Genomic DNA, 12308 nt, shown 5'->3' with positions numbered 1-12308 from the left:
AATCCACACAAACTGCATCGACTGAACTTCCCTCATCCTGGAATGGGACTTGAACTCAAAGTTTCTGGTTTGGAGCCTGGGAGGTACCACCCACTGGCAGTACCACCCCACCTCCTGTATATCTCCACTGTACTCTAACTAGCCCAGCTGAGCTCATCCCTGTGCCAGCTGCTTAAAACAAAAGAGCTACACAAAAACGTGGAGTCTACAGTCACAGCAGGAACCTGAATTTTCGGATGAAATAGTTGCAGAGAGTACTCCATCTCCCTCTGGGCCCTGGCAGGTGATGGGAAAATGTTGGTGGTGATGGCAATCTCAGAACGAGGAAGGCAGGGAGTACAATTAACATTATGTAATGTGGCCAAGTCATTCGAAGCACTGAGACTAACACATATAGTGGCAATCTAAACAACATAGTCTCTGCAATGGCCTTGTTCCCACTACCACAGGATTCAGTGTGCACTGGGAGCTGTGTGTTTGAACAGGATTCACTGTGCACTGGGAGCTGTGTGTTTGAACAGGATTCACTGTGCACTGGGAGCTTGTCTGGGAATGAGAAGATGTGTCATATTTATGACTATAAGGAGCTGGAACACAGTGTCTATGACCATGGTTGAAACAGAGAATATTAATGACTTCCAAAGGAAATTAGATTGAGACTGGGCTAAGGGAATAGGACAGGTTGGAGTGTTCAGGAGAGAATTGGCACGGACACGAGGGTCTGCATCTTCTACCAAGGGCGCTTTTTTTTAACATAATAGATTAGATTAGATTAGATTACTTACAGTGTGGAAACAGGCCCTTCGGCCCAACAAGTCCACACCGCCCCGCCGAAGCGCAACCCACCCATACCCCTACATTTACCCCTTACCTAACACTACGGACAATTTAGCATGGCCAATTCACCTGACCTGCACATCTTTGGACTTTGTATAATGGTGACTGCAACAAAGTTTGGCTTTTAATAGAAACCCTTCCTGTTCCCTACATCTGCCTGGGTCAGCCGTCGAGCTTTCTCCCAACACCAGGCCTCAGGACATATCCCCCTTGTGGGTGCTCTCAGTCTTCTCCCTGTATCAGGGACAGAGTGAAATGAAACGACCCTTCAGTGACCATGTGATTGACTTAATTAGTGCCAGGGTGGGCATGTGGACTTTGGCTCTTTCTTCCTTGTTCCTACAATGATGAGAAGTTGGTGGGCATCTCCCTGATGCCAATCCACCCAATCAATCTTCCCCTCTTGCCGCCTTCCCCACTGATTATCAGGTGGGAAGATTCTATCCTGTGACTGCTGGTACAGACATGATGGGTCAAATGGCCTTCTGTACGATTAAATTCTGATTCTACAACATGGGTATGTTTAGAAAATATTATTAAGTGCAATTCTCCCCAGAGCCTCTTGTGACGAACACACTAAATAACAGCCAGCTTTCATGTCAACATGAAATATCAAACATTAAAGCACTAATGTTGATAACAAAGGGTTCATTTTTAACTGCCCTTTGTCCCTCCCGGAACCATAGGAAGGGCACTGCTGGAAATATGCCTGTCAATGTACAATACTGTGACACAGTAGCAATAAGTGTAGTACTGGGGTACAGTATTATTGGTACAGACCAGTCACTGTATAATCCTGCGCCCTATCACTGGTGGATACAGGTTCATCATCTTCTGGTATTGGGGCACGGCACTGGGGGACAGATCTAACAACGGTGTATAGTACAGGTGAAAATAGCTCTGTCACTGTTTATACTAGGTACAGCACTGGTAGGTACAAAGCTTACAGGACTGCTCGGTACATCTCTGGTGGTGCATGCAATTTGAGTTGATGAATTGTTTGTTTTAGAAAATATTATTAAGTGCAATTCTCCCCAGAGCCTCTTGTGACGAACACACTAAATAACAGCCAGCTTTCATGTCAACATGAAATATCAAACATTAAAGCACTAATGTTGAAAACAAAGGGTTCATTTTTAAACTGCCCTTTGTCCCTCCTGGAAGTCTCTAGAATGACCCAAACCTGGAAGGACTAACTCTCCACCATCATCATCAGTACGGTGTAATACAGAATATTAAAATGAACCGCAGTCCCTCTGTGCATGGGAGGTAGTCAAATCGAGGGGTGAGGAGGTCAGAGGCAAAATGCCAGCTCCAGTTCCAAGTCCTCCACCTTTTTGACTCAGCTTCCTTATGTGAGCAATAACAGTGTGATCAGGGTGGGATGTCTTAAACATCAGTTAAATTGCAGCTAACAAACCATCTAGTTTGAGGTGTCTCAGTGGTTAGCACTGCTGCCTCCCAGCGCCAGGGACCCGGGTTCGATCCCAGCCTCGGGCGACTGACTGTGTCGAGTTTGCACATTCCCCCCGTGTCTGCGTGGGTTTCCTCCCACAAGTTCAAAGATGTGCAGGTTAGATGGATTGGCCGTGCTAAATTGCCCGTAGTGTTCAGGGATGTGTAGGTTAGGCGTACTAGTCAGGGGTAAGTGGGGGAGGGGGAATGAGTCACTCTTAGGAGGATTGGCATGGACTAGTTGGGCCAAATGGCCTGTGTCGACACTACAGGGATTCCATGATCTAGTCTTGCAACTGTCGATTGGCTCTTTCAGGATGTTCTAAAGAGAATTCATAGAACCATCTCTCAGAATGGACTAGTCCTTTTAGTTCAAACTGGGAGAGGTTTGGCCAGAATCCACCAGCCACACACACTGTCAGAAATGGAGGTATCAGACTACCGTGCAGGTTCTGCCCCCTGCAGGAGGAGAGGGGAACTGCAGAGTGCCCTGACTTGGCTCAAAAGATGATATTGTGTCAGAAAGAGATAGTGGGGACTTTATGAAATGTTGCTCTTGCCTCCAAACATTGACACAAGCAACAATACACTTTCAGAACCTCACTGCAGAAGGCTCAAGATATCTCCTCAACCTCAACACTTTTACAGGCCGCCTTGTTAAGGTCCTGCACTGGACTTCACCTGCAGTCACTCATACCAGAGGTAACTGCAGGCCTGGAACATAGACTAGGAACATTTATAGAGTCATAATGATCTACAGTACAGAACAGGACCCTCCAGCCCATCTTGTACACATCAGTCAAAAACAATCCATTAAAGATTCTAATCCCATTTCCAGCACTTGGCCCATGGCCCAGCACACCTAAGTGCACATCTAAATATTTCTTCAACATAATGAGGGTTTCTGCCTCTCACACCCAGCCACACAGCGAGTTCCAGATTCCCGCCACCACCCTCAGGGTGAAAACACTGGTTGTGATTTACTGGTGACAATGTTCAATGAATCTGGGCCCAACTGCACCGGCTGGACACAGGAAACACTTCCCAAGACCATCCAGTGGGAGAGGAGCATCCAGGAAGGTGTCGGGCACCTCGAGACCTGCCTGGGGGGTGGGGTGGGGGGGGGGGGGGAGAACAGTGTAAGGAACGCTCTGGCACACCAACACCCAAGTGTAACAGAGACTGCAGTAGCTGTAAAGCCTCCCATGGACACTGGGAGAGAGTCATCCTCATCTGCGAGGGTCACTGATGACTGAACGTCACATCAAGGGGCAGAGATACACGATACTGGTTTAAACACAGTGTAGATCAGAGACAGAGCGAGAGCAAGAGTGTCTGTATACACAAAATATACATGCTGCTGACTATATCGTGTATCTATACCCCATACACAATAGGTATCAACACTGATATTAATATACAAGTATTCAGGTGACCACCCCTGCACCAACACGCTCACACACACACACACGCACATATACACTCCTACACAGACATGCAGATACTCATATATACATATACAGACAAAAACACAGACATACACACACACTCGCACCTTTACACAGAAAGGCACACACAGGCAGGCACATGCGTACACACACACAATGACGGGCACATACACACAGTGACAGTCACACATACGCACACACAGGCAGGCACATGCGTACACACAAACAATGACGGGCACATACACACAGTGACAGTCACACATACACACACTCAGAGTCAGGCGTGCGTGTGCACACACAGACACACAGAAAGTTAGGCACGCGCCTGCACACACGCACAAAGACAGGCAGGCGCGCACACCTGCACACACACACACACACACACACACACACACACAAAGACAGGCAGGCGCGCACCCACACACACACACACAAAGACAGGCAGGCGCGCGCACACACACACACACACGCACACACACAAAGACAGGCAGGCGCGCACCCACACACCCACACACACAAACATAGGCAGGCGCGCACCCACACACACACACACAAAGACAGGCAGGCGCGCACACACACACACACACACACACACACACACAAAGACAGGCAGGCGCGCACACACACACAAAGAAAGGCAGGCGCGCGCACACACACACACACACACAAAGACAGGCAGGCGCGCACACACACACACACACAAAGACAGGCAGGCGCGCACCCACACACACACACACAAAGACAGGCAGGTGCGCGCCCACACACTCACACAAAGACAGGCAGGTGCGCACCCACACACACACACCCACACACACACAGGCAGGCACGCGCACACACCCCCCCCCCCCCCCCACACACACACACACACACACACACACAGACAGGCAGGCGCGCACCCACACACACACAGACAGGCAGGCGCGCACCCACACACACACACACAAAGACAGGCACACGTGCACCTGCACGCACACACACACAAAGACAGGCCCACACACACACACACACACAAAGACAGGCACACGTGCACCTGCACGCACACACACACAAAGACAGGCAGGTGCACACACACACACACACACACACACAAAGACAGGCAGGTGCACACACACACACAAAGACAGGCAGGCGCACACCCACACACACACAAAGACAGGCAGGCGCGCGCGCACACACACACACACACACACACACACACAAAGACAGGCAGGCACACACCCACACACACACACAAAGACAGGCAGACGTGCACCTGCACACACACTCACACAAAGACAGGCAGATGCGCACCCGCACACACACACACACACACACACACACACACACACACACACACACACACACAGGCAGGCGTGCACACACACACACACACACAAAGACAGGCAGGCGCGCACCCACACACACACACACACACACACACAAAGACAGGCAGGCGCGCACACACACACACACACGCACACACACACAAAGACAGGCAGGCGCGCACCCACACACACACACACACACACACACAAAGACAGGCAGGCGCGCACACACACACAAAGACAGGCAGACGCGCACGTGCGCACACACACACACACACAAAAAGACAGGCACACGCGCAGACACACACAGGTGCATGCACACACATAGATTGGCACGCACGCAATCACACACACAGGCACACGCACACACACAGACAGATGTGCGTGCGCACACATTGACATACCCAGATAGATGTGCACACGCACACATACACAGATGCAGACAGATGTGCATGCGCACACACAGACAGATGCGCGCGAGCACACGCACACACAGACACACACACAGGCGCATGCACACACATACAGACAGACACACTCTCAGACAGGTGTGCGCATGCACACACAGAAACACAAACACACACACACACAAAGACAGGCAGGCGCGCACCCACACACAGACACCCACACACACACAGGCAGGCGCGCACACACCCACACACACACACAAAGACAGGCAGGTGCACACCCACACACACACACACACACAAAGACAGGCAGGCGCGCACCTGCAGACACACACAAAGGTAGGCAGGCACACACCCACACACACACACACACAGGCAGACGCGCACCCGCACACACACACACAAAGACAGGCAGGTGCACACCCACACACACACACACACACACACACAAAGACAGGCAGGCGCGCACCTGCAGACACACACAAAGGTAGGCAGGCGCGCACCCACACACACACACACATACAAAGACAGGCAAGCACACACACACACACACAAAGGTAGGCAGGCACACACCCACACACCCACACACACACACACAGGCAGACGCGCACCCGCACACACACGTACACACAAAGACAGGCAGGCGCGCACCCACACACACACACACATACAAAGACAGGCAGGCACACACACGCATACAAAGACAGGCAGACGCGCACCCGCACACACACACACACACAAAGACAGGCAGACGTGCGCACACGCACACATAAAGAAAGGCAGACGCACACACACACACACAAACACACACAAAGACAGGCACACGCACACACACACAGACAGATGTGCGCGCGCACACATAGACATACCCAGATAGATGTGCACACGCACACATACACAGATGCAGACAGATGTGCATGTGCATGCGCACACACAGAGAGATGCGCGCGTGCACACACAGACACATACACAAACACAGGCGCTTGCACACACATACAGACAGACACACTCTCAGACAGGTGTGCGCATGCACACACAGACACACACACACACAGACAGGCATGCGTGCGTGCACACACACACTGACATATTGTGCTGAAGGACCATCTTGCGGAATGTGACCTTGTCAGTGGTGCTGTCTTTTGGATGAGGCACTAAATCTGGGTTGGAGATGCATGTGAAAGATCCCAGAGCAGTATTCCCTGAAAAGGAGAGCTCTCCCTGCTGTGCACGAATATATTTATCCCATCAATAAACTAATTATCTGTCATAACCACATTGCTTTTAGTAGGAACTCAAATTGGCTCTCACATTTCCTACGTTACCAACAGTGACTTGAAAACTACTACATTGGCTGCAAAGTGCTTTGTGATATCCTCAAGTCACAAATGTGTTATTTAAATGGAAAGATTTCTTTGATAATCTGAACAGATTTGTGTCAAGCATCGTTGACAATGCAAACCCGCCTGCAACTTAGCTGACAAATACAGAGGAGTACTTCACACTGAGAGCTGTATAAAACCACCAGGCGGTCAGAGCAGACCACTCAGCCCACCAAGTCCTCACTAACCCAGTGAAGAGCATTCCACCCAGGCCCACCACCCTGCCCTATCCCTGTAACCATGCATTTCCGATGGCTAATCCATCTACACACTCCTGGATACTCTGGGGCAATTGAGCCTGACCAAGCCACTGGACCTGCACATCTTTGTTGTGTGGGAGGAAACCAGAGCACCCAGACACAGGGATACAGTCACCCAAGGTTGGGGTTGAACCCCTAGGTCCCTGGCGTGGTGAGGCAGCAGCACAAACCGCTGAGCGACTGTGCTGTCATACACTGGATGATCCTAATAATTCCATGGAATGTGAATTCTCCAAGTTTGATGGTGGGGGGGGGGGGGGAGGTTGGGTCTCTTTGTTTGCCAGCCCCTGCAGCCTATTCACTGCATTGCTGCTGTCACTGGGTCAGCAGGGACTATATGTAACTCCCCACCATAACTCAGCCATTTCCACAAGAGTCAGCTAATAGAGAACAGTCGCGATGTGAGTGTGTGAGCATGTGGCTGATGTGTACATATGTGTTTCTGCGTCTGAGTGAGTATAAGAAAATGTCCACATAAAAGGTAAAGTCATTGTTGTGCTACTCATCAAAGAGAGACAACTACTGATGGTTAAACTGAGGGTCACCATGCCTCAGACAAGGACACAGCCTTCCTGGTAACCTCAACTCATATTGGAACTGAACCCTTGCTGTTAGTATCACTGTATACTGCAAACCAACTGTACAGCCAATTGAGCTAACTTGTATATAAGGGAATCATTTACCTACAAGTGTGTGTGTGTGTACATACATGTGTTTGTACATGCAAAAGTCATGTCTAAATATAAATGCCTTTTATTCCTTTATGGGATGGGGGAGTCAGTGAAAAGTTTGTTGACCATCTCTATTTTTTTCTTTGAACTGATTGGCTGTTAAGTTAGGAGTCAGTCAGAAGTCACATGGTAGCAGATTACAGTCCAACAAGTTTATTTGAAATTACAAGCTTCCAGAACAACACCCCTTCGTCAGTTGGTATCTCCACATCACAGTTCATAGTCAGTCACATTGCTGTGAGTCAAGGGTCATGTGTAGGCCAGACCAGCTAAGATTGGCAGATTTCCCCCCTCACCCCCCGAAAGGACACTACAAAACCAGCTAGGTCTCTGTGAGAGTCAAATGTAGTCTCATGGTCACATGACTGAAGCTAGTTCTTATTTCCAGATTTATTAATTGAATTTAAATTCCTCCAGCTTTTGTGGTGGGATCTCTGCATGTCCACACAGCATCATTAGTCTGTGTCTCTGGGTTGCTCGTTCAGTAAGGTCAGACTACAACCTCCCCTTTATATTCATCTACAAATGTCTCTCTTTATATAAATTTAGGTTATACAGTGTTTGTGCAAAACTCATAAACAATTGAGTGTACTTGTACATATATATGGCTGTATGTGTATGCACAAATGCATATATGAGCTTTTATATATGTACCTATAGTGGAGAATGTGTGTATGTATATACACGGGTATCTGTGCATGAGAGTTTGTGCATATCTGTGTTTCTAATTGTGCTCTGCATGTGTGTAGCTTGTGCACGTGCATGCAACTTTAGTGTGTACGCATATCTTCAAGTGTGGTATATGTAAGCGTAGAGTGTGCATATGTTGTGAGTACATGAATGAGTATAGTGTACATATGTGTTCTGTATGAGAATGTGAGTGTATGTGTGTGTGGTGTGTGTACATGTGGGGTGCGGGTGTGTGTGCAATGTACGTGGCGTGTGCTGGGGGTTTTGGTTTAGCTCAGTTGGCTGGACGGTTGGTTTGTGAAGCAGTGTGTGACGCCAACAGGGTTGGTTCATTTACAAAGAACTCTCTTTGTCAACCTCATCCCTCTGCAGAGATATGGTCACCCTGGGGTTAAACCACCAGCAGCCTGCTCTCTCTCTCTCTAATGAGGCAGCATGGTCTCTTAACACCACTGTGTGGGGGTGTGTCTGTGTGTGTGTGTGGTGGGGAGTGCCTCTGTGTGTGTGTCTGTGTGGGTGCGTGGACGCCTCTGCGTGTGTGTCTGTGTGGGTGCGTGGGTGTCTGTGTGTCTGTGTGTGTGTGGGGGTGGGGGTGGGGGTGGGGGTGGGGGTGGGGAGTGCCTGTGTGCGTGTGGGGGGTTGTGGATGGGTGTCTGTGTGGGTGTGTGTGTGTGTGTGTGTGGGGGGGGAGTGCCTCTGTGTGTGTGTCTGTGTGGGGGGGGAGTGCCTCTGTGTGTGTGTGTGTGTGTCTGTGTGGGTGGGGAGTGCCTCTGTGTGTGTGTGTGTGTGTCTGTGTGGGTGGGGAGTGCCTCTGTCCGGCCTCACAGCCAGAAGCCCTGCACTGGCGTCAGTCTCACGGTGATTAACCAGGAGCCGGCTCTCTCTCTCCCCCCACCCTCCCACAGAACTGTCGGCACCAGCCAAGGAGCTGGATCCCTGCTCCCCGCAGCCGCCCTCCCAGTTCACCTGAGTGTCCCTCCATTCCCCGAGAGAGGGACAGATACTCACTCTGCAGCTCGAACCTGCGGATGATGGTGTCCAGGTAAGTGTTCTGAGGCGCGACATGGCCCCTGCGAACGGGCATCTTGTCGGTAAAACTCAGAGATGAGCCGCGAGTGTGCCCACTGTTTGCTGCTCCATCTCTCTGTGTCTCTCTCTGTGTCTCTGTCTGTGTCTCTGTGTGTGTGAGTGTGTGGGAAACCAGCACCGCCCTCCTCCTCCTCCAACAGCAGCAGCAGCAGCTCCTCTCTGTTACTAAGACAGCGCACTCAAGGGAAATACATGCTCTGTCAGCCCCACCATATCACAAATGCTGAAACCCCCCCCCAATCCAGAGACTGAGAGACTGAGAGGGGGGTGGGGACCAGCCAGAAACTACAGAAGGAATCTCTCTGCTTATTAAAGAAACACAGCCACTTCTCCAGACAAAGGAGGGGTTGGAATAGACAACACACAACTGTTTCCCCAGTAAACTGCCAGCAAAGAAACAGTGATCCTGATGCCAGGTGCTGTAACCCAGCCTGCAGTTAGTACTGAACACCCATAAATCACCAACACTGCCGTGACCCTGCCCCCCCCCCCTTCTCAAGGCTGCAATTCATCAGCTCGACTCAGACCGAGGGAGCTGCAGGCACATTCCCAAACAACCCATTCTCAATTCAGAGCAAATGCTCTTCTCCATCATACACTGGGGTGGGTTCAAACCAAGGTCACGCCATCAGTCTAAAAGGGGACTGTACCCTGTAGACACAGAAGTCCTGGTCCCTGTGTGTTTGTAAGGGTTTAGATGGATAATGCATTACTCAGGTTCGAGCCATAGAGCACAGAGACAGACCCTTTTGTCCATATAGTCCATGACACCAGCTCAGATGAAGAGAGATCTAAACTCAAACTGTTCGCTTGCTCTCTTGTCCATGGCTGCGGCCTGGCCCGCTGTGGTCTCCAGTATTTGTTGTTTTTTTTGTCCAGATGACCATATTCCCCCAAATCTAAATGCCTGCCCCTGGCCCATATCCTTCTAAACCTTTCCAATCCACGTACCTGTCCAAATGTCTTTTAAATGCTGTAACTGGACCTGCATCCACCACTTCCTGGTCCACACACGAACCACTCTGAGCAAAAACATTGTCCCTCATGTCCTTTTTGAAACTTTCTCCACTCAATTTAAAAATATCTCCCCTAGTTTTGAACTCCCACACCTCAGGAAATGATATTTGTTATTCACCTAATCTATGCCCCTCATATTTTGTAAACCTTTATTAGGTCACCCCTCAACCACTTATGCTCCAGTGAAAAAAGTCCCAGTCTAGGCATCCTCCCCTTCTAACTCAAAACCTCCATTCCCAGCAATATCCTGGGAAATCTTTTATGAATCTTCTCCAATTTAATAATATCCTTCCCATAATCAGGGCACACAGTCCTCCAGAAGAGGTCTCACCAACATCCTGTACAACCTCAATGTGACGTCCCAACTCCCTGTACTCAAAGATCTGAGTGATGAAGGCAAATGTGCTACCAGCTGCCGTCAGTATTCACCATGGGGAAGATTCCCCTTTTATTCCGAAAAGCAATTTTTCCAGCAATTTCTATTTTTGTTTCCTTTTGGCTCCATTCAAAATATGTTCCATAGCTTTAAGGGACAAGTCTAAACTAACATGTGTTTAAAAATAACCCATTTTTGAGCCAGGTGTGAGCTATTTAGAGTCAATCCCCACATTCCTGATGAAGAGCTAATGCCCAAATATCGATTCTCCTGTTCCTTAGATGCTGCCTGAACTGCTGAGCTTTTCCAGCACCACACTTTTTGACATCAATCACTTCCAGGACAGGTACAGCACAGGGACAGATGCAGAATAATATTCACTCTACTCTTAAACTGAATGTAAATCACTGTCCCCATTAAACACTCCCGGGACAGGTAGGACACAGGGTTAGATACATTATGTAAAGCTTCCTCTACACTGTCCCGATCAAACATTCTCAGGAGAAATACAGCACAGGGTTAGATACAGAGTAAATCTCCCTCTACACTGTCCCCATCAAACACTCCCAGGACAGATACCGCATAAGGTTAGACACACAGTGTAAAGCTCTCTCTACACTGTCCCCATCAAACATTCCCAGGACAGATACCGCATAAGGTTAGACACACAGTGTAAAGCTCTCTCTACACTGTCCCCATCAAACATTCCCAGGAAAGGACCAGTACATATTATCCATGATTCTTGCATTCCTCTCTATCAACTTCATTTCCACCAATCTGATTACCAACTGTTGTTAGTCTCCAAGTTGACATTGTAAAAGGTTCCTTCTTTGGATACTATTGTCCACCACTTCAACAGTTCCTTCTCCACAATCTCACCCTTGAGCACTCCGTCCATGTGAATCCCTTACCCCTCTTTAACCTCCTTTTCCTATCCAAAGTCCTTGAATGTGTTGTCACAGCTGACATCTGTGTCCACCTTCCTCCAACTCAGTGTTTGAACTTCACTGAATGACGTTTCTGCCCCTGACTCAGAACTCATTGAAGTCTCTGGAATGCTGTCAGCATTGGGTGTCAGTTGTGACTCAGCCAGCAGCATCTTCCTCTGTTTGTTTGTGAGTCGTGTGTAAAAGCTCTTCCACCAATGCAGTACTGAGGGAGTGCTGCATTGTTGTAGGTGCTGCCCTTTCAATCTCATGTAAAACAGAGGCCAAGTTCACCCTCTCACATGGATGTAAAACATCCCCGAGCACAACATGACAACGCGCGGGAGAATTCTCCCCGGCACTGGGCAGAGCTTATTTCTCAGGAT

At 49.3% G+C, this 12308-nt stretch overlaps 1 protein-coding gene across 1 annotated transcript in view; it reads right to left on the bottom strand.

Moving 5' to 3' along the window:
• The window catches only part of kcnh6a (potassium voltage-gated channel, subfamily H (eag-related), member 6a), a 557988-nt gene extending 548014 nt beyond the window's left edge, over nt 1–9974 (bottom strand). The window contains exon 1 of the mRNA XM_072561924.1: nt 9523–9974. Coding sequence (XP_072418025.1) covers nt 9523–9598 — 76 coding nt within the window. The 5' untranslated portion in view covers nt 9599–9974. The remainder of the gene's footprint in view (nt 1–9522) is intronic.
• Between the last annotated feature and the right edge of the window lie 2334 nt (nt 9975–12308).

The sequence above is a fragment of the Chiloscyllium punctatum genome, chromosome 42 (assembly GCF_047496795.1).
Source record: "Chiloscyllium punctatum isolate Juve2018m chromosome 42, sChiPun1.3, whole genome shotgun sequence".
NCBI classification, from domain to species: Eukaryota; Metazoa; Chordata; class Chondrichthyes; order Orectolobiformes; family Hemiscylliidae; genus Chiloscyllium; species Chiloscyllium punctatum.
This window is presented reverse-complemented; position numbering and strand designations above follow the sequence as displayed.